Source organism: Silene latifolia, chromosome 2 (genome assembly GCF_048544455.1).
Source record: "Silene latifolia isolate original U9 population chromosome 2, ASM4854445v1, whole genome shotgun sequence".
Taxonomy (NCBI): Eukaryota; Viridiplantae; Streptophyta; class Magnoliopsida; order Caryophyllales; family Caryophyllaceae; genus Silene; species Silene latifolia.
This window is the reverse complement of record NC_133527.1, coordinates 181,574,045-181,601,544: the sequence shown is the minus strand read 5'-3', so window position 1 is coordinate 181,601,544 and position 27,500 is coordinate 181,574,045. Positions and strand designations below refer to the sequence as shown.

General features: G+C 36.3%; 3 protein-coding genes across 4 annotated transcripts; 1 reads left to right on the top strand and 2 right to left on the bottom strand.

Moving 5' to 3' along the window:
• The first annotated feature begins 2,958 nt into the window (after positions 1-2,958).
• On the top strand, positions 2,959-5,180 carry LOC141631480 (1-aminocyclopropane-1-carboxylate synthase 9). The gene is made up of 3 exons (XM_074444147.1): positions 2,959-3,409; positions 3,563-3,723; positions 3,831-5,180. The coding sequence occupies exons 1-3, from the start codon at positions 3,131-3,133 to the stop codon at positions 4,792-4,794; spliced, it is 1,404 nt and encodes a 467-aa protein (XP_074300248.1). The 5' UTR covers positions 2,959-3,130; the 3' UTR covers positions 4,795-5,180.
• A 5,996-nt stretch (positions 5,181-11,176) lies between these two features.
• On the bottom strand, positions 11,177-16,645 carry LOC141643581 (putative pectin methylesterase CGR2). 2 transcript variants are annotated; one of them, XM_074452785.1, is made up of 7 exons: positions 16,306-16,645; positions 14,683-14,870; positions 14,537-14,576; positions 13,964-13,993; positions 12,207-12,581; positions 11,719-11,774; positions 11,177-11,568 (listed from the first exon to the last, which is right to left on the bottom strand). In XM_074452785.1, exons 2-7 carry the CDS (start codon positions 14,803-14,805, stop codon positions 11,416-11,418), a joined length of 777 nt encoding a protein of 258 aa, XP_074308886.1. In that variant the 5' UTR covers positions 14,806-14,870; positions 16,306-16,645; the 3' UTR covers positions 11,177-11,415. The 2 variants fall into 2 exon arrangements, with proteins under 2 accessions (XP_074308886.1, XP_074308887.1); XM_074452786.1 differs by lacking the exons at positions 13,964-13,993; positions 14,537-14,576 and having other exon boundaries at positions 12,207-12,618; positions 14,656-14,870.
• Positions 16,646-17,355: 710 nt separating this feature from the next.
• Positions 17,356-24,625, bottom strand: LOC141643580 (GTP-binding protein At3g49725, chloroplastic). The gene is made up of 13 exons (XM_074452784.1): positions 24,204-24,625; positions 23,489-23,553; positions 23,318-23,383; positions 23,130-23,219; positions 22,920-23,032; positions 21,697-21,765; positions 19,907-20,051; positions 19,754-19,809; positions 19,603-19,653; positions 19,154-19,208; positions 19,012-19,068; positions 18,741-18,860; positions 17,356-18,188 (listed from the first exon to the last, which is right to left on the bottom strand). Exons 1-13 carry the CDS (start codon positions 24,571-24,573, stop codon positions 17,724-17,726), a joined length of 1,722 nt encoding a protein of 573 aa, XP_074308885.1. The 5' UTR covers positions 24,574-24,625; the 3' UTR covers positions 17,356-17,723.
• Positions 24,626-27,500: the final 2,875 nt, after the last annotated feature.

The following is a 27,500-nucleotide window of genomic DNA, read 5'->3' as shown; positions in this document are numbered from 1 at the left end:
CGTTTAAGATTTATTTTATATCCGCGTCAGTTTTCAAAATATCATTTCTACTTCATCATTCTTACGTAACCCTAATCTCTCCCTAATCACCCCCTTTGCTTTGTTGATTGCGAAACCTTCGGAGTCCTTACGTACATTTCCTCATCCTACTGTTGGAGAAGACTTCGTAGAGGAGCCTTTCTGAGTGTTCAAGTTCTTTCCCACTGTTGATTGCTAAGGTAGGGTTTCCCTACTCAGTTCTTGTGTAATTGATTTGAGATATTTGTTGTATCGTGTATGATTGTTGTCTGCTGATCATCGGAGTGTTGTTGTTGTGGTGACGATGGCGATGTGGTTGTGTTGTGACGGAAGTGATGTTGTGACAGCTGTGATGCTGTGGTATGTGTGATTGTGGTGGAGTCACTTGCGGGAGTGGCTTCACACCCTAGTTCGCCCTCCGTGGAACCCGTCACGGGAGGGGATGTGCACATTAAGGGACAGGGATTGTTAGTCGCTCGTTGATGAGCCGGACTAGGTGGGGATGGGTCGCGGTCACCCATCGGCGCGAGGATTACCTGTTGCGATGGGTAATCTGGCGGGGCTACACACTTCGGTGTGTAGTCGATTCTTCGTGTGAGATCGATGATCAGCCGGTTGTATTGTTGTTGTCTTATATTGATTGAGTAGTACGACCCCGTGTTGTTGTTTTGTAAAACTGCGGTGATCCATTCGGGGATGGTGAGCGATTGTGACAGTAATGCGATGTTTAGCTATGGGACAGGTCATGGGAGTCACCACGTCAAGTCTAACTTCCGTTGTTATGAGTTTAGATGTCTTGGATTTCATTTGTATTGAGACCTTGTACGTTTATTTTGAGTTGGTCTGAGATAGTGTAATCTTTAACTTTTATACTTTAATAAATGTTGTTTGGAATTTGTAACTTTGATATACTAACCTCGGGAAACCGAGATGGTAACAGCCTTTCATGCTAGGGTAGTCCTTGGTAAGGTACCTTGGTATGAGGGGTGTTACATATGTAGTATACTAACTAGGAACTTTCTTTTTAACTTGGGTGCTTCTATATCACCAATTAGTAGACTATACAACTAGTTGTATACAACTGGTAATATATAATTGGAGTATTATAATAAAGGATTTAAACTTATATATACATTTTACGCGTTTTATTGAAAAGAATCTGAGCGTCTTTATATAAAATTTAAACTCAAAATATTATAATAAAATTCAAAAATAATATATATATATATATATATATATATATATATATATATATATATATATATATATATATAAAGCTTAATTAAATTTTAATTTTGACACCTAAAAAATTAAAATGTAACTCAAAAATTTTAAAAGCTCGAAAAAATCGCATATAAACTTAATTAAATTTGTATTGAATGTACCATGCTCATATACATTTGTATGTATAGTCTTATTTGTGCAATATCTTCTTTATCACTTTAAAAAATAGTTTTATACACAATCGTGTTAAAAAGTTAAAAAGAAACAAGATTATTGTAAAAAAAAAAAAAGACAATATATAATAGTAAGTTGCTTGAAATATTCTTATTTCGCTATCCCGAGCCAAATATGTATTTCAGATCATATACTCTGCAATAAATTACTTTTCTTGCAAATAGTTATATGAAAATTTAACTTAAATTTTTTATTTCGTATATCTTTTTACCCTTGAAGTTAAGTATTAGTACTCTTAAGTAAGTGCAACAACTGAAAATGAATGTCCAATCTATGTCGCTTATGTGTTTTAGATGATGCCAAGAGTATTACAGATAATAAGTACTACTTGTATGTCAGATTTTTATAGTTGTGTTTGAAAATCTGCACCTTAGTATATTTGGCATTTTGTTTTTTACTCTTTTGTCACATTTTGCATCTTTGCATGTTGGTTGCTTTCTCTTTTACCATTCTTATCCACATTTTTTCCTAGGAAGTGTATATTTCTTTGCCAAATAATGCATGCCAACTCAAGTCATGGAAAAGTTTACCTTTTCAATGAACAAATCGATATCTCATATATATGGGTACTTGGGCAGTATGTAATTGTCTTTCATGTTTGTGCACCCATGTAAATAAGATGGCGTTATTAGATAATACCGAAACTTGATATTATTCTCTCAGATGCAACATGTAGTGCATACTAAATGAACGAATGAACCCTACATAAGACTATAAGAGTAGGTTTAGAAAATAAAAATACGAATTTTTAACTTGATGATTTTTATGTTAAAATTAACGTTTTTTTTATTTCATTCGCTATTAGTGTAGGTTTATTAAAATTTTCGTTCGTTTTACAAAAGTATAAAATTAGGTTGGAAGATGATTATTATGGGTTTTTCTAATATTTAACCTAAGGACACTCATTATCAATAACCTATACGTGAAGATTTTCAAGTTACTCGTTCTCATTAGTTATGGTATAAATGAGTTTATAACTAAATATTTCATGTGAATATCTTTTAATTCGTTCCACATTTGTGTATATTCGTATTAATATGTAAGCTTAGGATACATGTTACAAAAACCGTTATCATAACAGTTAAAAAAGAGTATAAAATGACAGTTGAAACAAGAATCAAGTGATAAAACACCAATTCTCATAAAAGCCGAGTAAAATGTTATCCATTTAAAATGAAAATGTGACCATAGCTTAGAAAATTGTCCTGATAACTTTTTTATTTAAAAATAATTACATTTTCATCTTAAATAAATTACAATTTAATCCGCCTTCAACTTACGAAATATTACCGATTTTCAACAAACAAGAGTTATTGGTGATAAAATGTTACCAAATCATAATTGAGTTTCAATACACCGTATTCACATATGACAATAATAAAATAGTATATTTCAAGTCAAAAGTGTCAAATAATGCTCAAGTAAAAGCTGACATGGCACCACCTAAACGCCTATAAATATCCTCGATGCTCAGCCGTATACATCACTCAACATTCAACAACTCTTTTATTTCCAGCCTTTTCATTCTCTGTACTCTCCCAGTTTACTCTACTCCTTCCGCGTAAATAATCTCTCCACTTTCCTTCATTTTCACATTAATTATCACTTAAACTAAACAAACCCAACTTAATTTACGTAATTAACACTAATTAATATGAAGATGTTATCAAGATTAGCAACAAATAATACTCATGGTCAAGATTCTTCGTACTTCCTCGGTTGGGAAGAGTACGAGAAAAATCCTTACAATGAGACTACTAATCCTACTGGTATGATCCAAATGGGTCTTGCTGAAAATCAACTTTGTTTCGATCTTCTCGAGTCTTGGCTCCTCGAAAATCCTGACCATTCTTCCATGCAGAAGAATGGCCAGTCTGTTTTTAGAGACCTCGCTCTCTTTCAGGATTATCATGGCCTTCCCGAGTTTAAAAAAGTAAGTCAATCTCTTAATATTTCTTTTATCTTTTTATTATTATTGAATGAGTCATTGTGGTAACATTATTGAGATATAGTTTATGTTGCAATATATGGAAATGTGTTGTAATAATAGAGCTAGTTCACTAAAAGTTGTCTTTGCTTGTTACAGGCTTTCGTGAATTATATGTCCAAGTTAAGAGGAGATAAGGTGATATTTGACCCCACTAAACTCGTTCTTACTGCGGGTGCCACCTCCGCGAATGAGACGCTCATTTTTTGTTTGGCTAACCCGGGTGAGGCTATTCTCATTCCTACGCCTTACTATCCAGGGTAAGTATCGTGTATTTTACTAAACGAATGAAAAACCATATCAACCAAAAGTTTACATTTTTATAATGCCTCGTTTAACATTGTTTATTACATTGTCTTTATTTCAGGTTTGATAGAGATCTTAAGTGGCGAACTGGGGCAGAGATCGTCCCAATAAAATGCACAAGCAGAAACGGGTTTAGGATAACTGAGTCCGCCCTAGTGGACGCGTACAATTCAGCCAAGAAACGTGGGCTTAAGGTGAAGAGCATACTAGTCACCAACCCAAACAACCCTCTAGGAACCACATTGTCGAAAGACGAGATTACCCTCCTTCTCAACTTCATTTCATCCAAACATATCCACCTCATTAGCGACGAAATATACGCCGGGACAGTATTCGACACCCCAACCTACATTAGTGTCTTGGAAGCTCTCTTAGACAAAAAATGGGCCAATAACAAGGACCTACATAAACGTGTCCACATAGTGTCTAGCTTGTCCAAGGACTTGGGCCTTCCCGGGTTCAGAGTCGGGGCAATCTACTCCAACGACCCGTTAGTCGTCTCCACTGCCACAAAAATGTCAAGTTTCGGCCTAGTCTCGGCTCAAACACAATACCTCCTCGCAGGGCTATTATCGGACGACAAATTCATGGATAAATACATCAACCATAATAAAAGGCGGCTCAGAGACCGACAATCTATGCTGGTCTCGGGCCTTAAGCAAGCCGGGATCAGCTGCTTAGAGAGCAATAGCGGACTTTACTGTTGGGTCAACTTAAGCCACTTGTTAAAATCTAATTCGTTCGAGGCCGAGATGGAACTATGGAAGGAGATGGTTTACAAAGTGAAACTAAATATTTCACCCGGTTCATCTTGTCACTGTGTCGAACCGGGTTGGTTTAGAATATGCTTCGCTAATTTGTCTGAAGACGTTTTAAACCTCGCCATGCAACGTATACAAGACTACCTTGCGACCAAGTTTAGTAAAAATAGTCATTATGGTATGAGGCATTCACGGAGGGTTAGGTCACTCACTAAGTGGGTTTTTCAACTATCGTTCGACGACAAGGAGCCGGAAGAACGATAGCCGATGCCGCGAACACCACCGTCGTCGCAACCACCCGTGTGAATTAATTATTTTTATTGAAAAATAAACGAACATCCTAAATGTAGTTGTCAACATGGTGCATGTGTTGCCCATGTAGTTAAATTTTTTTTATTTTTTTTTTGTTTTTTTTTTGGGCCGGTGTTGCTGTTTTTAGTTGCTTGAGGATCGGGGAACAGAATTTCTGTTTAGGGGAGGGCCTTGTTTTTTAAGGAATTGATTTCCTTTTTAGTGGCCAAATAAACAGTGTTAAATAAATTTGTAGAGTCAGCATTCGGTCCATGTTGATACAAAGTGATCGATTTTAATTTAATTTCAATTTGTATTAACAATTTAATTTACGTGTGACTCTCAGTTATTTTTACATACATAGTACGGTCTGTTTGCCTTTTTCGGGATGGTTATCTTAATTTTCATGGCTCTTAGGTCACAAGGTAATTTTCAGATGTGTTACTACTTACTATTAAATCATTTCGAGTATGAGCCAATTATTATGCAAGATAATCTTCCTTAGCTTAAGACCTTACTGTATACGGAGTACCTAGATACTTACATCATACTCCCTCTGTTCCAGTTAATAGTTTATACTTGCTTTATTTCCCACTCACAAAATAAAGTACTCACAAAATAAAGCAAGCGTAAACTATTCATTGGGACAGACATACTTTAGCATATTCTTACGTACATAGCTATCATCAAATGAATGACATAAAATCAAAAGATGTCGTTTTATGTACAAGACGATCTCACTATAATATTGTAAAATTTGTAATCCAAATTGATGTTTGGTTTCCATTGGGTAAAATTTGGAATTGATCTCTCATAATAATTTATTAAAATAATATTATTTGGCTACAAAATGACTAAAATAATATAATGTTATTAATTATACTAACAAGAATATTGTACAGAAGCGTTGATATCTCTTCTTATTGGGCCTGGCCTCCTAGATTCCTACTATAATATTACTCCGTACAATATTGTCCGCTTCAATTTAGAGCAAAGCCTCACCAAAGATGTCTTAATCTAGTGGTTAAGACGGAGGTATTGTAGATAATAAGTCTCACGTTCAAATCCCCCTTTCCCTTTATTGTAATGCGACCAAGTACGCACTTCGTTAGACCAAAAAAAAAAATTTAGAGCAAAGCCTCACAAATTTACTATTGGGCTCCTTTCTAAACGCTCTCGTAATATTAGAGTTGACGGATATTTATAAATATGCTTTTTCGTTATCTTACATTCTTACCGATGTGAGACTTGTGTTTGCACTCTAATAGAGACGGTGGAGTATGTTGTTTACTTCGTTAACTGAATTGCTGGCATAGGGAGATAATGCAAAAGACGGAGAATTAATGGTTATCATTAGGGATGACAATGGGTAGGGTCTGGGTAGGGTCTGCCTAGACCCGGACCCGACCCGAGATTTTTCCTTTGGACCCGTACCCGACCCAGACCCGCAATGGTCTAAAATTTGAGGACCCATATCCGGCCCCTATGGGTAAGGGTAGGGTCTGGGTCTACCCGCGGGTCCGAGTTTCAGCCACTTTAGTACCAAGATTAACAGCTATTGGGTCTATAATATTAAAAAAAAAAATTCATACTACTTTAACATTATGAGTTTATTAATCTGCCGTTAATGGTGGTTGTCGGTCGCCGGCCGGCTATTAGAGAGGTGGTTGCCAGTCGCGTATCAGTGCTGTAGTGGTGGTTTTCTTGTGTCAGTGGTGGTATTGTCAGAAGAGTTTGGTTGGGTTTTATCACTTTATGCGATGAGGGAAGAGAAAGAGACTTTAGTTGGGTTTCTACAGTCTGCCATTATGAATTCAGAAAAGTTGTTTAATAAAGGGTCTAAGGGTCGGGTATGGGTCTCATAACTTAGACCCGGACCCGGACCCGAAATATTTTCTTAAGACCCATACCCGACCCATACCCATTGGGTCTGAAAAAATGAGACCCATACCCGACCCGTTAGGGTCCGACCCTCAGGGTCTGGGTCGGGTCCCCGACCCACTGCCATCCCTAGTTATCATTGACATTAACGGCAGATGTACGGTAACAGGCATTTTTTAACGCAGCTTAATTGAATTGGCCGGTTTTACTTTTACCTACCTTAGTTTATTAACCGACCATTTGTTGTTTTCATGGAGTATATGTCCCTCTTCTTTCGTCAATAGACTACTGAAAGTGGTATCTTTACGTTGACATCAAAACAAATTAGTGGCGCACATGAAACAAATTTTTATAGGGATTAATTTACGCACATCTACGATTTACGGAGTAATAATGAGTTATGACCCGATCTTTCCGACATTTATGTTAGGTTTAGAGAAGGGATAGTAATTCATATGATTTGGAATCTTAGTTGTTGATTTCATTATACTAATAAAGTTTATATACGCTTACAGTCTTACATTTTGGTAGGACTAGAATACGTCATAAATGTTAGTACATGAACCTTTTAGAGAACAGTGAAACATTCTAGAGTACATGAACCTTCTAGAGTACATTGAACATATATCTCCTAATACATCAGGTAATTCTACACTATTACTAATGTAGTATATCGGGTTCCGAGTCTCGTAAAGTCTCCGTAACCATTTACCAATTTAAAAAAGATCTGCAACTATATATGTTTCAAACTGTCATACCTAAATAGGAGTATTACTTTAAATAATAAACCTTATGTTATTGCATGTTAATTTAGGGCAAATAATGCTGCATAACTTCTAATATTATTTGATCGAGTAAACAATAAAATGAGAAGAATCCTTGATACGCGGCTAATAACATTCGATTACATCTCCATGACAGTGCATGTGACAAGTGCTTAGAAGATTCAATAGGAGAATTATAATAGTAAAGAAGATTCTATTAATTAAAATTTACGTTAAAAGAAATAGTATGAGCCAACATAGAATTGGGAATTTTGGTCGATTTCCATGTTCTTGTAATCTTGTTGACTAAATGCCATGTGAAATAGATTTGTATAGTCGGTATGTATCTTGTGCAAAACCACCTAAAAATTAGCAAGAGAGATTAGTAGGGAATTACTCCACTATTTATGCTACTCTTATTGAATTAGAGTACTAGTATAGATGAATGCATGCACGGTATATAAAGTTTTTATTTATTTTTAGTATATTATTTATATGTTTAAATTTACATCTCATTAGTATTTAATATTTCACCTGTATTTTTTTTTTGGTGAAGAGTAAGTATATATTAATCAAAAAATCTCCGACAATTACATCATCAGCCTATATCATTGTTTACATCAACCATAACAAAAAATCACTAACTGCCTAGACTATCCATCCAAGCTTGATCACTCCATTTCAGAATACTTCTATTTCTTCTAATCCATCTCTGTTTGACATTCACCTGTATTTTGATATGAACAAAAAAAATTGAAATGAATAACTAATCAAAGTGAATTAAGCTAAGTTCTGAATTTTTTTAATGAATTTGTTTTTTGTCGTGAAGCTAATAGTAAGTATGTGATAATTCTCTACTGTAATAAATTGCATTACAGAGAAATTTATCAACTTATAGTTTATAATTTAATAACAATTTTATTTTATTTAAATGAAAAAATCATAATTCTGAATTTAATTAAAAGATTAGAATTTAATTATAAGAATATATTTCACTGAAAAGATAATAATAATTTAATGATATAAAGTTTTACTTATTTTCTTATTTAGGTAGTTGCCTTTTGGAGGAAAAATTAAAAAAGTTTTTAGTCTCTTAGTAGCAAGAGGAACTATTAAAAAAAATATAATGTAGAACACCTTGTTGTAATATGATTTCCTTTAAATAGGAGTATTACTTTAAATATAATTTAATTTGGTGTCCTCCTTAAGGCAAATAAAATGAAATCATATTTTATAGTGTCCTCCTTAAGGACACTAAAAAGGAAATCAATTCCTTAACAATTTTTGTAATTAAATTATTAACTATTTTATGTTAAAATTTATACTTGTTCATTTTTAAGTGGCTTAATCTCCAATTGTATACGTAGTAATAAAGAAATTTACTAGCAATTTTTGTAATTAAATTATAATTGGTCTCCCTTGTGATGGGTTACCATTTGTGGTGGATATTTTGTGAGATAAAATGGTAACAAAATGGGTTAGTGGAGAAAGGGGACCACATGAATAGTGTTGCAGAGAGAGAAAAAGTGGGTACTTTGTGAGGTAAAATGATATCCGTCACTCTTAAAACACTCAAGAGTGACGGATATGTGCCGTTACAAACAAGAATTTGTGATTAAATTATTAAGCTAGTTACTTACCATTAAAGCAACAAAAAAGTTACTTTACCTGTTTGCAGACAACACCTGTTCTAACAAACTATTAGCAGTATTAGCTTGAAATTAAATAGCTTAATTTATATTGGATAATCTTCTTAATATGGGACCACTCAAACGTTGGAGTAACATACTAACATGTAGTTTGGAAGTAATATGTCAAAAAATGTTGACGTAGCAAGTTAAGCTGGCTCCGTTATAGTTTATCATTGTGAATGCTTATTTATTTGTAAGTATATATTGTATATTTTAACTAAATTGAATTGAATTCATGTCACAAGAAAACGAGGTAGCTGAGGAATACAAGTGAGAAAATCTCCAACCACTTAAGGTCAAACGAATTAGGTTATATAAAACTCATTAGAATATTTTAGGAATAACAAAACATGATTTGATTTGGTTAATAATTAAAGATATTTCTCAAATCCTCCAAAAATCCTAATCACCAACATAAAGTGTTTTGATCCTAAGATGAAAAGGGAAGGGGGGGCATGCCAGTTCACTTAAGCAACACTAAATTAAAGAAACAAGCTGGTTTGATTGAGAATAGGCAAAGGCAATTTGGAAAATTGAGACATGTTTGCCTTTGATTTTAGGAGCTGTTCCTCGACATATCTTAGACACCCAGACATACCTATTTGGACTTTAATTGTCCTCCTTCAGGACACTAGACTATTTTTGGACCGAATTAAGGTGTCCACCGTTGACAACGATACTGTTCCCGTATTAATATGATTTATTTATTAAATTACTATATGTAAAAAACGTCTTGGTTAAGAAGTATTCTATGTTTTTAAGGTGAGAATTAAACTATTTATCTCATAAATGAAAAGTAAAGAGGTATGCAATTACGCGACACCAGACCGACTTGATTTAGAATAAGACTTCTGAATCGGATTCAATGATTAATTACTGGGTATTTCTTTTAACTAGCTAAATGAAGATATTTCAAGTATTTATTGTTTGATGATTTAGAACATGTAATAAATGTATGAAATTGATAAAAATAGTGGTCACTGATGAACATGAACTACTACATTGATTCAGTCATATGGAATCAACAATACAATGAATAATAGCGACTAGAGTCGCTATTAATCATCAAATCTGTGTATTGTGTTGATCATTCGGATCAACTAAATAGCTTGAAACATGGTGAAAGTACATTACAATCGCCACTGTAACTTATCTGGCGTTTCCAAGTGTGGGACTCAGTTTTTTTTTTATGAAAACAATGTATTTTGGCTTAAAATACATTGTTCAAGTGTCATACACTCATACCCATGTTCAAGCATCGAGTGTTGGACACGAGTATATGTTGTAACCTCACAACGGCCTCTTTATGTATTTTATTTCAAGTTTGTGCCTTTTTGCCTGTGCCATGTCGATACGTTTGCGAGTGTACAATATCTGTCGTAAACTTGTAATTGTGGTGTTCTATATCTCAATCATGTCATTTTTGGACTTAAATTCTTGCTTTTGAGTACTGTTATTATATTCCTTTTCCATGTTGAATGTTGTAAATTTAGTAATCACTGGGCGGAAAGTTGTTGCTGCATCTAACTTTGGACAGGGAAAGTACAACGCTGGAGAAACTAAAAGCAGCTCATAAAAAGGTTATGAGAGCAAACAATCACCCTGACGCAATCGGCACCCATTAGTCCATTACCTTGCCTCGAAGATTCACCAAGTTAAACAGATGATGATCGGCAAGTCCAAGAACAGTTTTGTGGGATCATCGTCTCGATTAGGGAAGTGGATTTGCTCTAGAAAAGGATTGTTTTCCTGTGGATTTTCATTTATCGCGATACTGGGGCTTCAGAAAGTGACCAATGTTTGTTGACACTGGAAAACTGGACCAAAATTTGAGTAAACAAACAAGTTGTGATCTCAGAGTTGCTCACAGCTGAATAATAAAATTTGTTTGCTCAATTCTCAACTAATTCCGATACAGGTATGAATGAAGCTCTAGATTCGTGAGTAAACAACTGGAAGTCTGGAACTGAAGAACGACCTTGAACATTTTAAGAAATAGACAAATCGGGTAGCAAAAAATGAAACGAATAGAGCAAATCATAAATTAATAAGAATGTGGGATTACAAGCGATTTTGCAGCATAAATAAGAGATATCGAAGGTGTTGATAATAGTATCGTAGACAATGCCAAGAAAATATGAATCAACATTTGGTACACCAAAGCTAACACTAGACAATATAAGTGTATCTTCTATTTGTGTTGAAGCAACTTCTTCTGCTGCTTTGAACACGGAAAAAATTCTCAAGAGCTTGGAATATCACTGAGAGGATTTAAGGTGGAAAACTTGGCAGGCTGGCTGGTAAGCCTGTTTGGTTGCAGCCTGTTCAAACTTTTTAGCAGCAGCTTCGTTAACTTCCACACCGATCTGACCAAAAAACCGAACCCACCATGACTGGCTTCTCATTTTAGCCTAACCATCACCATCATCAGGAAATACAAACGTCAGTCACATTAGTCATTCCACAATTTACAATTACCGAGTTTTTGATTTTCTGTTTTCAACGAGAATAGCCATAATAAGATGAGAGAGAACATATATGGAAAGGTACTGAGCACTCACCGGGCGTCCAAATTTGGATAGCTCTGTCACTCTAGCCCTCTGTTGACCCGGAAAACCTGAAATTAAAACGACTGATGAGATGAACTAAATTTACTAAGCTGAGTAACGACTTGGCCTCTGTTGAGTCTCGAGACTCAGGTAGCGCTAATGTGACTCAAGTTTAAATTATTGGATCCCTAGGCATTTAGTAGTGTGAAGCTTATCTAGCTTAACTTAGAGGTCTCAGGCTCATTACCTTGTAATGCAGCAGTGATAAAACTTACGGAAAGGAGCTTTCTCACTGTTATGGACCTGACCAGCTCAAATCCAGACTAATTGGATGGTTTCGCCCAAAAAATGAGCGTAAATTTTGAGTAAGATTATCCTATGGTAAGTTATAGTACTACTTGGTGATTTCAACTTAGGATTTTAATAGCTCATCGTGAATGATTGGAAGGAAGTCAAACAAAGGAGACTGAAAAAGACGAGAAGTAAGCAATGTGACATACCAGTGAATATGACAACACCATCAGCAGCGACCCTTGTTAACTCGGGAATAGTTTTGTTCAAATATTTTGGGGATAGGTAATCCAATGCATCTGAGACGATAACTAAAGAAAACGATGATGGCCTATAAGGTAATGGGAATTTGATGTCAGCAACGCGCACAAAACCTTTCCGTACAAGAGTTTTGCAATTAGAATCGGCATCCTCAAGGTCATATGGTTCAACACCCCATGCTTGTGTATCCTCTTCTTTTATCAGCTTAGAGACAATTGAACATGTCTCAGGTCCAACATGCAAAACCTTGCCCATACCGTCACCATAAGCTTTCTTGAGAACAGGTATTGCTCTCTGCAGTTCTAGGGTGCCTGAAAACTCCCCTGCAACCACAAGTTGCAAAACGAACTTTAGTATAGGCTGGATGTGGATATCTCGACAAGGTTGGATTTGAAAGCGCCAGGGCTGATAGATGCAAAGCAGAATCCTTAGCAACTTTAGCATATTAGATGTCAGGAAATCCAAGTTCCGAGATGCATTTCTGATATGAACTGAAGGCTTACTTTCAAAAGCGCAAGGTGCATGTCTCATGCACACAACTCACAAGGCACACTATTTTTGGAAACAAATTTGCATTTTCAAAATAAAACAATGTGCATCTTTTTATCCCTTCTTGAATTTAATAAAGGGTAAGTGTAAGATACAAAGATGTAAAACTATAGATAATAGGGTAAATGGAAAGGCCTAAGAAAATAATTACAGAAAAAAAATATGGAAATTGCATAGCAGCGCGCCTCACTAGTTGCGCACTACTTGCGCCTTATACACAAGACCCCATGTAGGAGAGGCAAGGTGTTTTGGTTAGTGACTAAAGCACATGTGTGCCTAGGCACGCTTTTTATAGAAGATTGAGGGAGGCGATTGATAAATTAGCTCCAACAATATACAAAGTAATAATGTAGCCTGTATAGACCTCTTTGTTGACTTAACTTCAAAGTTAAAGTAAACTACATATCTACATTAACATGTACTCCCTCCATTCAACTCCACACTACACATTTCTATTTTGTACACTATTCACAAGTGATCATTCAGTTTCAATTTTCTCCCATTACATAAATGAAAATATATTCATGTGTGTTCTTGTTTGATTCGTCTTTAGGAGTACATTAAAAATAAACTTTTATAATTTTTGCAAATACGTAACTAAAGATATTTACTGCGCAAAGTACGCGTTGGCAAATGTGTAGTGTGGAGTTGAATGGAGGAAGTATTTAAGAAACACGAAACGTGTTGTCCTCAGTCAAGTTATTTATAATGGTTCCTGATGATTTATCAGGCCTCAGCACCTCTTGCCTTGTTACAGGGTGGAGTCACCTAGACATCTAATACTTCCTGATACCATCCTAGATACAACGTTCAGGAAAATGCTGTTGTCTAAACTTGCGAAAACTTGGGATTGTAGTAGATAATGACTACTGGGTGACTGGGCATCATGCACAAAAGCTTGAGCAGAACATGCAAAAAGTATTGGCAATTCAAAGATGTGGGTTACATATGTAAAATGAAACAAGAATTTACGCAAAAATCGAAAAAAAAAAATGCAATAAGGACTTGAGGAGTTGTGATATTTATGAAACAGTTAATGTAAATCAAAACAAGGACCACTTAATTATTTTCCACTGCCCATAAATCGAACTTGTCTGTCAACTACTAGATGGAAATATATCAGCCAATAAGAGCTAAAAAGACAAGAGAGATATACCTTCAATCCGGCTAACAATGCCTTTTCGCCCTGCAAGGCATAAGCACGCAATTCAATAAATGCTCATAGTATAATTAACTAAATGAAAATAAAGATGGAGTCGAAAAAAGTTCTTGAGAAATAATGAATAGCCTGTTAAGCAAGAGAAAAAGAACCAGGACAAAACTTCTATGATGTGGAGTTCCATAACCATATCTTTATGTTCCTCTTTGAAAACCAAAACTTGGTATAATTAGGCATTATGATTTTATGACCATGTTAGCTTTTAAAGTTTTTCAACTTAAAACAGAAACATGATCTGATCGAAGCGTGATAGAACAGTCTTACCCAACTTTTGTTTCTCTTTAAACACATTTGTAAACACTTCCAAACGAAATAGAGAAAGGAGACATCACAAGTTAGAAGGGGTTTGATCTCCTTCGTTGGTGCAAAGGATGATTATGGGTGAAATGTAAAGCACACAAAGAAAACGGTACATAATAGAAGACTTGACTTGTCCTATTCCGTAACCTAAGAAACCTACACCGCACATAAGTCAAGAAGTACTCAAGGATCGAGAAATTTAAGACAGACCTGAACCGCTGTACATGTATCCAAGAATAAGGAAGACACCCTGCAAACCAGAAATACAACATGACAGAGAAAGAGAATAAGAGACCAAATTTCTTAGATAAGTGATCGATAATCTTCACTTGACATCTAAAAGGCATGAAAAGTACCAGAACAACAAGGGTGAGTGACAGCAAGGGAGACGATCGTGTCTTTGATGGGAATGCTCCCATAAGAGGAAATCCTCCATTGCCCACCAAGCGACGAGTTGGGTTTACTGGTCTCCTTGACATGATTTTCTGAATTACTTTCTAGTCTCGTTTGAAAATTAATATTAGCTAAAACAGCTCACCTGACTCTGGAAGCAGGAAGAAAACCCACAGCATGAGCCAAAAATAAACAACAATATAGCACATTTGAACGCTAAAAGAACACACCATTTGAAAAACTTTCACAATGCTAAAACAAAGCAACATAAAAGACCATCTCAACGCCTCGTAGAAGATTTTGTGCTTGATCAAATTGGCGGTGAACCTCGGCCTTGGTAGGCCAAAGCCCAAAATCAATTTACTACTGTCACAATGCAACATTACATATTCATATAACAAATACTTCTCATTAGATGAGTACTAAGGCTCTGTTTGGCACGACACTTCAGGTAGCTTATTTGACCAAAGTAGCTTATTTGACCAAAATTTCAGCTACCTGATTTTTTTGCAAGTGTTTGGCAAGTAGCTTATTTAGTCAAATAAGGTACCTGAAATGAAATGCTACCTCAGGTAGCATTTGAGAAATCAGGTACCTAAAATGACTTATTTTCCATTTTTTACCCCTTTATTCTATAATATTAAATAGTTTTCATATCCTTTTACGTAATTTTACCAAAATCAGCTACCTTTTCAGCTAGTTTGTCAAACACATTTTTATATAATCAGTTAACTTATCAGCTCCTAATTTTCAGCTACCTTTTCAGGTTTCAGTTAGCTTTTCGGGTTTCAGCTACCTTTTCAGGCAGTTTTGCCAAACAAAATACCCATCACAAATACTACTGAATTTATTTATTTTCAATAGAAAAATTACTATGAATACTTTAAAAGAAACCACCACTAGACAACAACTGAGGACAGATTTCGCGGTACAGGTAGCAGTACCAAAAAAAAAAAAAAACCTTATCAATTGCGATACTTGCAGTACAATGGTTGTTTTGTTTGTTAAATACCTCATCCTCATCTAGGGATAGTAATAAATGAGTGTTTAATCGATCAAAGAGCCATCTTTGACACGGTAAGACACTAAGACGGTCTTATTCTATAATTTTTGTACCAATTGAGCTAACTAATACAGGCCGATAACAAAATAGACGGATCAAGATGCATCATACTCCCTCCGTCCAAATCATTTGTTTACTTTTATTTTTTACAGGGTTATTTTAATCAAAGGTAAATAAATGATCGGGACAATGGTAGTACTCTACTAAATTACTAATGTCACTTGTATTGATCTATTTCAACAAAATACTTCCCAAAATCCAATCTTTCATCATAATCATTTTTCTTTTAACAACAAAGGCATAACATTTTATACATGACCAACAAAACATTACCCCCTCGTTCAAATCATTTGTTTACATTTGATTAAAATACTCGTCACAAAGAATATAAACTTTAATTAATAATAATGCAACCTAGGATAAGATTGATTGGATTAGATACAGCAATACAGATCCAACTAACAACAAAATACATTAATTAAGACAAATTAATTGGGAAATAGATAATAATAATTGAGATTACCTGAAGATTAAAGACAGAAAACCCACATTAATCAGAAGCCAAATAATTCTGGGATTTTGTTGTAACAGAATTATTAACGATCTAGATCTATAAAAAAGTAAAAAGAATCCAACTTTATTAGTATTAATTAATAATAAATAATTAAAATTTGAGTAGTTGGGGTGATAAAAATTGCTGAATTTGAGGGATTAGAGTGTAAAATTAAGAGTGATAGAGCGCAATTGTATGGAGAAAATGTGAAGAAAAGAATGAGATCTTATAAGGCGCGCTGTGTGTATTCCTCACTTCACACTCACTTGCATACTGAAAGGTTGTATTTTTAACGGATTGGTGTGTCGGTAATGCTCCTTTCCTTTATGTGAGGGTACTTTTGTCTTTTTATCTGTGCAAATTGCTATCCTTTATTTGAAGGTCAGATTCTACCTTTTAAAGTTGGATCGGGACGGGTCGGGTCGGGTCGGGTCGGATCAGGTTGAGACGAGTTGAGTTAGGTCGAATGGAGTCGGTGTTTGATTTTTGGAGAGGGAGGGAGGATGGCGGAAGTAGGAGAGCGGAGATGGAATTGGAACGGTATTATGTCTAGTGTGGGTGCGGGAAAAGGGTGGTGAAGAGGATATAAGGTGCTAGGAGGTGGAGTGGTGAAAGACGGTAGACATGGCATACGGGTAAACCGAGTCATTTCAAGTTTGCAAAGATTCGGGTCAAATCGGGTTACTCCGAGGTTTGTTGTCGTCGCGGTATTTGAGAATAAAGAGCGATATACGACAGTAAACATCCAGGTCGGATTAGATAAGTTCAAGTCAATTCAAGTTCAGACCAAGTTCAGGTGTGAATCGAGTTTTATTTGAGTTGACTCAGTTTTATCACGTCTAATGATTGTAATGAAGAATAGGGTTGGTTCAATAATAACTGAAGTGAGAGACTAAAGAGGAGAATTAAAGGTATGTCACTAGTAATAAAGGCCTCAACTTTTTTTTAGCTCAAGTTCAGGTGTGAATCGAGTTTTATTCCAGTTGACTCTGTTACAAATCACGTACAACTACACAAATATTTTTCTTCAAAAAAAGTACTTGATCTAAGTATGAATTTGGGCTCAAGCTCCTGATACAATATACAAGCCCAGCTTTCAAACTGCGAGTTCAGAAGCTCGTTGAGCTTTGAGCTGAGCTTGCTTGACCTAATGAGCTGATCTAAAACTTAATTCAGCTCGCTAGCTTGGTTACAATCTTAGAAGTGTGTGATGGACACAGGTGAAGCTTCACGAGTACCCGAACATTGCATCCCTAAAAGTATATTTGTATGCAAAGCCGCATAGGTCACAAAATCATACAAGATCAACATTGTCATTGTTAATACGAGGGATGGAAAGTCGAAGAAGACCTAGCCGCAGATAGAATAAAACACATTGAAGAAGAGTGTTATTGTCCCACAGCAATGTCTGTATCGTCTGTTTGAGGTGGCCGCCATTTTCGGTCAAATAGACTCCTCTGGACCACTGTTTCAGATTGCCGCTCCTTGTCAATCTCCACCAGCTTCTCATCTATAACCTCTAGAAGCTGCCGCAAACCTACACCTGTCACTGCAGAAGTTTTGACTTGAGGAGTATATTCAGTTGTAGGTTGAGATTCTGAATCTTTCGCCTCGACTCTTGATTCTTCATAGATTACACTTGGTGTCAAATCCGCAGGACCGTGAACCTGCTGATCCTCGTTTTCATGCTCAACTCCAGGTTCAAGATGGCTTTTGGAGTCGTCACTTTGGTAATCCATTGTCTCATGTTCTTGCAGTTGTTGCTTTTCAGCAATCTCAGCTCCGTTTTCATTTATGTCTTCATCACAGTCATCTTGGATATCCTCTTTCCCGGTTTCTTCTTTCAGATCAATCTGTGGCGAAGTCTAAAATCAGTATGTGATCAATTTTGAGATATCCCCCTTTAGTGTTAGTATTTTCATGGAAAACCATCCCTTAAGACACCAATATCCCACCCGCCCACCCTATACTACAGTAGTTGATAAAATTCATTTTGTAGGGGCATTGGGTAAATAACATGTCATTTTACCATAAGATTATTTTTCCGGTGCTAACGATTTAATAACTATCTTTGTTGCTCCAAAATGTTCCAGTTTATGCTCCTACCTATTATCTGGATATACCAAGAAAGATGTTATGGCTAATGAGGCTAATACAAAATATTTACTCATGGGTAGTAGGACAAGTACTCGCGTAAAACTGTCTTCCACCAAGTACTCCGTATTTGTGTTATTTCAAGCCTCATCTTTTTATTTTCAAACCTTGTACGTTTGATCATAACCTTTTAGTCTGACAAAATGATAGGAGACTGTGTCACATGTAGATTCATCTAAAGAACTTTTAGATCAAAGAGAAAAGTGTGCCAGATAGAAAACAGGCAACACATGAAGCCAATATGGCATTACCTTGTTCCAAACCTCAATCATGTCGTCGATTTTCTTCTTTGACACACCTATTTGTCGCAAAACATCCAGCACAGCTGTGCGTTGCTCCTCAAGATTTATAGCACTAGAATCCAGTACATGCTGTGTATTTTGTGCATGATCATGAGCAACATTAATGAAAGTGTAAGGAAACAAAGCCGATTCTGATCCAGGATACATCATAAAAGGATGAAAATGATAATGTAGAATACGGAGTAGAATATAGTCTTGAAAAAAAAAAAAAAATACATACCACAAGCAAGTCTGCTTCCACAACCTCTTCCAGTGTTGCATGGAATGCATCTATTAGCTGCAAAAGGATGAATACTGTATTAACAATTAAGGGAGAAGAATCACATTCTTTCAGAGAGATATTGGTTGCTCCGGCAACTTACTTGCACAGGCAAATCTGATATAAATCCCACTGTATCACTAAGAAGGACCTTCCTCCTATTATCAGCAGCTCAATGAGATTAGCATGTAACTTAAGTTGTATTATTTCACGTGTTATATGATGGACGTGTTCATTTCCAAAGAGAGAAAGATTCATTATTCTTTGGCTTTGAATATGATGAGGAAAAAAAAAAGCAAAATGGCTCATTAAGCTCTATGTGCTTCTTGTATCGTGAAATAATAGTGTGTGCATGCAGTTTACAAAGCATTTATCTTTATGGGTAATCTAAAAACATGTCTGTGTTATTAACACGAGTAAGGAAGCCTGCATCTGACCCCCTTACCCTCACGAGAGGGAACCCTCCATTTGAGGCATTGGGTGATGATGTTATGTATACAAGAGATGCCAATTAGAGAGAGTGATTTGGAGATTTTCTAGGCACAAAATTACCCTGACGGAAGTGTGACACCTCTAACTCTCGGATCAACAGTTGCAAACAATCTGCAAAGATGGAAAAGCGTGCCGAATATTAAATATTAAAATAATTAAACAAGCCAGAAAGTGAAAAAAGAATATCACCATGCCATAAAAATTCATATACCTATCATCACTATATAGATCACTCTCTGAGAGTGCACCAACTAAAGTAGACTTCCCCTGCAGTCAAAGGAAAACACTATAAGGTCAAGAGTCAAAATTCACATGAAAATCCAAAATAAAGGAAGGCGAGTTTTAGAAGAAGTTGATCACTGACAGCATTAGTGTACCCAACAATAGCAATAGTGTCAATCCCTTGATCATCCAAAGCTCCCTGCTTTCTCCGCCCAGCACGCTGCACAGCGCGTGTTTTACGAACTTCTTCAATTTTACCGAGCAAGTACTTTCTTCGATCTGAAATTCTGTCATTGGAAGTCCAAATTATGCATTCATTAAATTTATTTATAAAACGTGTCGCCTTCAAACAAGCTGATTAGGCCAGGCAACTTATCTCACAGAGAACATGAGACGGAGAGAGAGATCACAAAGATCAGAGAGGGTAATACTGGAAATTAATGACCAAGAGAAAGATGCTCAGAAGAAGAACAGAGAATTAAAAGTTAAAAATCTTCAACCCGTTCAGTTCAACTCAATGAAGTCTGCTGAAACATTACAATTTCAAGAGGTATGAATAAGGTGAGTGGGGAAAGAGGAATTGAATATATACATTCATAAATTTAAAACGTTAGAAAGAGTGAAAAAAGTAGCCTAAAAACACAGGAAATAAAAAATATGCAGAGCCACGTTTATAAGTTTATTGATCTTAATCTTAGGTGATTTTTGTTTTAAACGTCCTCTTAACATAGACTGTAGAACTTTGTGCATGATTGCCATCATTATCCTATCCTCGCTGAACTGTCAAACACAGCCAGAAGCTGACTACTCATATTATCATCTCCTGCTCAAGCTTTAAATGCTTCCTCAACCATAATTTAAAAACAAACATAACACAAATTGCTAGAAGAGCAACAAAACCCTTGGCAACGAAGTTGTGAAATTAACATACACCAAACAAGTCAAACGGTAATCTTCAAAACCTTGATAATTCAATAGTGATTCAGTGTCCCGGCTGGAATTTTATTACCATGGGTTTATGGTACTTGGAAAGATTATTACAAATGACATGGTCTAACAAAGAGGACCTTCATATCTTTGCGGATATGTGGGTGAAACGTCTTTTTGGGGTCAAGAGAGAGCATTGGGCATTTGGTTTCTTCCTAAAGGGATTGTGTAACACTTGCAATGTTGTTACTTGATAAAAACGTAAAGACGAAGATATGACTCTTTGTATGTGTGTTTTTATGGCTTTCTTTCGCTGTTTTTGGGTAGAACGATTCATGAGTTTGTCGCTCTCCTAATTACCTTTGGGAATGGATTTTTGACCTCACATCCATTTGAGCTAAGGCTGTCTATTTTTTTGGGATATTTTCTCACAATTTTGAAACATACTGGGGCAATTTGTAACTAGAATATTCTTAGGAGGATTGATTTCTTTTCCTCCAGAAATGTTCTACTCTCTGGATCATTATTATGGAGTATCTCTTTCGTTTCTATACGGAAGTTTGAATAGAAGTCAAGAGTTTTGGTGCATTGAAAAAGATTCAATACCACGCATAAGCCACAGAAATGATAAACCTTTATCGGACATTTCTGAAAACATAAGACTAAAGCAGGCATGATATTTGTACAATATTGGGCAGAGCAAGAAATAATATTGGTCCAAAAAGCTATGTTACTCATACTCATTTAGAAGTATTCGAGGTACGTGTCTAAGTGTCGGACTCCGCTACCTTCATGAAAACTATACATATTTTCGCTTAAAATGAGCTGCCCAAGTGTCATGACCATGTCCGAGTGTCGAGTGTCAAACACAGGTACGCGAGCGAACATGAAGAGTCGGAGTAACATAACCAAAAAGTACTTTAAGAAAATCAAAGGTAACAACTAGGTAAAACCAAAGCCGTGAGGAAAACTAATAAGCTAACAGGTTGCCGAAAAGAAAATAACCTTCGACGTTGGAGCTCAAGCTCAGTTTCTCCAGCACCGCTAATGAATCCTTGGCCGCCACTTCCTCTCCTGTAATTAGGATCAATCAAAATAAAGAAGATTTTCAATGACAAATATTGGAGTTCAAATATAAAATGAACAATATGCTAATACACAAGATTGAGTTTTCAAGCAAACTGACAACTAAACTCAAGCATTTGTGACTTTAGGAGCTTCTTGGCAAGGAGCAACCTTTGAAAGAATTGCTTCCTTGGTTTTGTAATTAAACCGTAGAAACAATGTCACAATGCAGGACCCATTTTAGAGTTGTTGTAAGGGCTTCCCATTAACGAGGGTAGGTTTTGAAAAGAACTGGTTTTTAAACTAATGATCATCTGGAATGTTATGGAAATAGTAGGAGTTGAGAAAGAGCTCCTGCCATACTGAATGCACTTAAGACTGTGATACAACATCAATACAGCGTGTGAGAAAATTAAATTGTTATGAGAAGTCCCAGCAGACAAGATATCACATACTCCCTCCATCCCAATATAATCTTCCTACTTTCCTTTTCTAGTCATCCCAAAATAATCTTCCTATTTTCCTTTTTCAATACTAAAAGCTATAGGTTTCCATCTAAACTTTGTCTCACTTCTCTATACTGTTCATTGTTCAATCTATAAATTGGTTTACGGGCATTTTACAACCAAGAAAAGTATCTTGGGATGGAGGGCGTATTAATCAGCTTAATCATGCATATGCAATCAACTGAGCTGAAAAGCTATATTTGCATTGTTGATCAATCTAAATTTTACTTCACATCAGATAGAATCAATTTACGCTATCTTGGGTGTCACAAGTTTGGTACACAGGACTGCGGGTTTCTAGTATAAAAATATCTGTGAAGAAACTCATATATTCCCACATGTGAGTGTCCCACATGGATAGAAGAGGAGAGAGTTTGGGTGTGGCCCAGACCCGTTGCACAATTTAAAAATATTGCGCCAAGATAAATGTCCAAAAATTCACATGATTTTGCCAGTTAATAAGAGCATAGAGGTATTGCACAGAAGATGGCATTAAAAGCACCCTCCTAACTCAAAAGCCCAAGATTGTGGTCACCAACTGGGAGACTGCTGAGTGCTGAGTGCACAAAACAATCAGTGAACAACTTACTATCGCTAAAGCATTTCAAAAAGTTGCAACAACCATTGTCTTTCTGTAAACAGAAAATTGAGGCTCACCCTCGAGCACTGACAACTTCAGCTTCCCCTCTTGCTCCAAAAGTGAAACTTCCACCATCGCCACGCACTCGAACTAGCCGACTCTTTTTATACATCAATGCAGCTAACTCAGCCTGAAAGTATTTGAGAAACATATACTATCATCTTTTCTAAAAACAAAAAAATAAATAAATTATATAAGGAAGTTGATGGGACTAATATGTTATCTACCTGAAGTTTTGCTTCCTTAGTGTAGGCATGAGCATGGAATATCTCTATAATCAGTCCAACTCGATCCAAAACAGGTATTTCCCACTTCCTCTGCAACAGGTTGGACATTAATTTGCTATCTAAAAACCTAAAACACTTAATTGCACCTCATGAGACCAACTAAAATGGGAAGAGCTCAAGTCACTTACCTCCAGATTTCTCTGCTGAACAGCAGACAGTATAGCATTGACAAATACAGCATCCAAATCACCATCCTACATAACCAAATGAAATGCAAGAATATGACATTAATCTGCGACAAGTCGCTATGGTATCACTTAAACAGGCAGCAGGAATGAAAAAAGCTCCTTAGACCTTACCGTGGATTCAATAGCATTCATATGACACTTAATGTTTTCGACTGTCCCTGGTCCAAAGTATGTATCTGCACGTTATAACACGCATCTGCTAATGTTATAGTCCAGCAGAAATGGTGTAACATTGAGCAAAATGCTACGACCAGTATAACAAATGTCAAACTATTCTTTATTTATTAGGAGAATTACTGAATTATAAACCCACATGCTGCGCCAGTTTGAGTGATTCGACAATTAGCAAAAACACTGGGACCGGGACTGGGGAGTTCGTATAGAAAACCCTACTCCCAATACCAACTAAACATCTTTCAACACTTCTAAGAAATTTAAACCGCGAAAAATCAACATTTCATAAGAAATGCAAATTCCTTACATCAAACCAACAGAGGAATCAATACATTACTCACGAAATTAGTTAAACAACCTAAGAAATATGTCCCACATAAACTGTCATCAAAATAGTTTAGCTAAATTTCATGGTACAATTACATGTTATTCAAAAATTAGTCTTGTATAAAACCATCTCAAACTTACAGTTCATTATATCTAACATGAAATGACCGAAACAGCATGGAAAAACGCCGTCTTAAACTTAAGACGGTCCGAAACAAGAACTTAAACATATTCAAAACTGCAAATTTCACAAAACCCATCAAAACCCCATTAATTAAACCACAAAACAACGAAATTAAAACAACAAAAACAATCAATCAACAACCTGAACGACTCTTAACAGAACCAGAAAGAGGGTTTTGAACAACAATATGAGGGGGAACATCTCTTTTACTCAAATCAGTAGAAAATGTTCCATCTCTTTGTTGATCAAGTGAATTAGCAAGATTAATTGCTTCACTAAGTTTAGATTGCATAAGAGTAATTGGGCGAATTCGTGGTTGAACAACAAGAAGTTTTGGTGCTGAATTATTGTTGTCTTCATTGTTTGAGATTTGGTGTAGAGATGGAGTGGTGGAAATGGGTGAAATTAGGGTTTTGAATAATGGGTTAATTGGGGAAGAACAGAGGAGATAGTGACGGAGTTTTGATCGGAGGAAGGTGGTTCCTTGGTTTGTTAATTGTTTGTTTATCATCGTGTTTGATTCCTTGCTGCATTTGCTACGACTAGATACTACGACTAGATAGTACAGTGTATCCAGTCACAAGTAACACAAGAGTGTAAAAGGCCCAATTAAACGGGTCGAATCGGGTCGGGTAGGCATGCCAGTTTGGCGGCCCAAGCCCATCTAAAGTTGGCACTTGGGTCAGTTGGTTCTGGTCATATCGGCTCAGCCTGCCCTTTTAGGCCGAGTCGGGTTTGGGTCGGACAAACAATGTGTTGGGTCGGGTTATTATAGGGTCCGGTTACTTTAACGTGTTACTTCAATTTTTGACAAATAAATTTAGTTTTTAACTGTTCTTTGGTTTAATTATTTCATTATTAAGTCAAATGTATCAATCTAAACATAAAATCACTTTCATTTTGCTCAATATTAAGCTTAATAATTATCGGATCATCAATTTAATCGAGTCGGTATCGGGTCGGGTCTGGTTCAGGTTCGGGTCACGGATCAACGGGTCGTGTCGGGTTACGAGTCGGTTTTGGGTTGCAATATTCACGAGTTCTGTCGGGTATGGTTTGCTCGAGAACGGGTATGGTTGTAGATACCTCATTTCTGCACCTCTCACAAACCACCCGGTGATGATTGGGCCGCATGTTTGCTACGCGGAACGATTTGTGACAGTTCATAAGATTATCGTCAAGTGATTGCTCAAATATTAATGTCTACCTCTTAGTTGTCATCTACGTGCCGATACGATCGTTTGTGATAAATTAGAGTACATTTGGAGTCCGGGCCTAAAACCGTCTCCATTTTCTGATAACCGTTAAATCCCGAGTCAGAATGTTCTAGAATGTTCCGGATATTTCTATTCCATATTTCATAATTTTTATCTTTTGGTAAACAATTTCCCGTAATATTCACATAAGATATTAAGGAAAACCAAATTATTCCGTCCTACCATAACTTAAACACGGAAATCTTTCTTCCGCAGGAGGAAACCACTTGGGAAACAGTACGCAGCAGTCTTTGCGCCTCTTCCAAGAGACGCAGTGGGCTGGCTGCGCGCCTTTCCCAATTCCTATTCTGCGTAATTCTCGTATCTTTTTCATATCTTTCCGAGATTCACTTCCAAAGAGTCTCCGAAACCCTAATTCCTTCACGTGATTAGTATAAATAGGAGCCTTCGCTCCTCATATTTCTCACGCGAGTGTCCGCCCTTCTCTTCTCCCTTTGCATTCTAGACCTTTGTTCTTACTTTTTGGCGTCTACGTGCTTGAACATTCGACCACGTAAGCTCGATCCTTCCGAGTACCACCTCGTTTGCATGACCGACCAATTTGACCAACTACACATCAATCAACTTAATCTAATCGTTTTCCTCTTACGAGGGCACTTTCTTTGCATTCGCGTCGAGCATCACTAATCGATATCTTAGTCCTTCTCGTTTCGTCAACATGTAAGTTTGAGGGTGTATAATCTCTCTTTTATTTATTGTATTTTAATTATTGTATCATCAATTGTAAGGTTTATGTCGAAAATATCATTAAAACCGATTTCTAAAACCATGCTTTAAAACCTCTTTTTTACGGATTTCCAGTAGATAACCGTCGAGAAAGGACGCAAAGAATCGCCGCGCCTCTTGAAGGAGCGCAGACACTGCTGCGCCTCTTCGTGAGGCTGCCGCAGTTCCTGCTTCCTTTCTTCTTCGTTCGTCCTCTGCAATTCGTCGTGTCTATTTGTTTTCGTTTGTTCTTTAATTCTTCGCCGTAATAGCACATAAATTTCACATGTATGTCATTAATCATCATCATTAGTACGCATAATTCATCATTAAATCCGACTTAAATCCCTTATAATCAATATTTGCGAGTTTTCGTCATTAAATTCAATCCGGGTGTAGAGATTCAATTCATCGATATTGAGTCTCTGGAATTCATCATTGATATATTTGCATCTATTATTTGTCATCGTATATTTGTCATTAATTCGTTATAATTAATCTATTTCATTCACCCATGTCACTAATCAATCGTTCATTCATGTATTTAATCCGTCTTAAATCCGTCTCGTCCGTGTTTTATTGTTTTATGGCCCATTAATCACATGTAAATAACCTATTAATCACTTTCATCCGAGTAAACAATTTAATCAATCATTAAATTCACCAACGAGTATTAACAACACGCAATTCCGCTTCACGGCGATTCGGTCGAGAACAGACGGCAGTCTCTTCTGCGCTTATTCAAAAGACGCAGCTCTCTTGCTTTATTCGGGTTGAATTCTGTCCCTAACTCCGTTTTTGCCTTGAATTAGTTATTTAGTTTACGTATAATTAACTATTAATCGTATTATCACCTTCTGATCTGTCCGTTAATTCTTTCTTTTACTCTTTTTCTCAAATTATCCGTTTTAAAGGTATTTTTGACATAAATCAATTAACCCGATGTAATTATTGTAATTTTCATTATTGTAATTTTGTTTATTATATTTATCATTGTATTTTGTATCAATTGTATGTTTTCACATGTAATTGAGCATTAAATCCTACTTCGACATTAATTGTATGCTAAATTGCGTGTTAACCGACTTAGTCTAATCTTCACATGCTAGGATTAAAACTTGGATGTTGCATTGCATGCATATAGCCGACGATATATCGAGTACGAATAACTTCCCTAATCATTAGTAGAGGCCGCTATCGAGACGGGCGGGATTAGGTGTTCGATCAAAAGAGCTTCCTAATACGTACCCTCACCCCTTACTCCAGATATCTGTGAACACCCGTGTTCATTGGCATCCACGAGAGTCATTCTAGACATAGAATGCTAAGGGTAACGATTGCTTAGTGTTCATGTCACTACTTTGTGTCTTGACATGACATGAGGTATTCGAACGGTTCCAATTTCCCATAAAAATTGGTGGCGACTCCATTCAAAAATGCAAACGCTTGTTCCTCT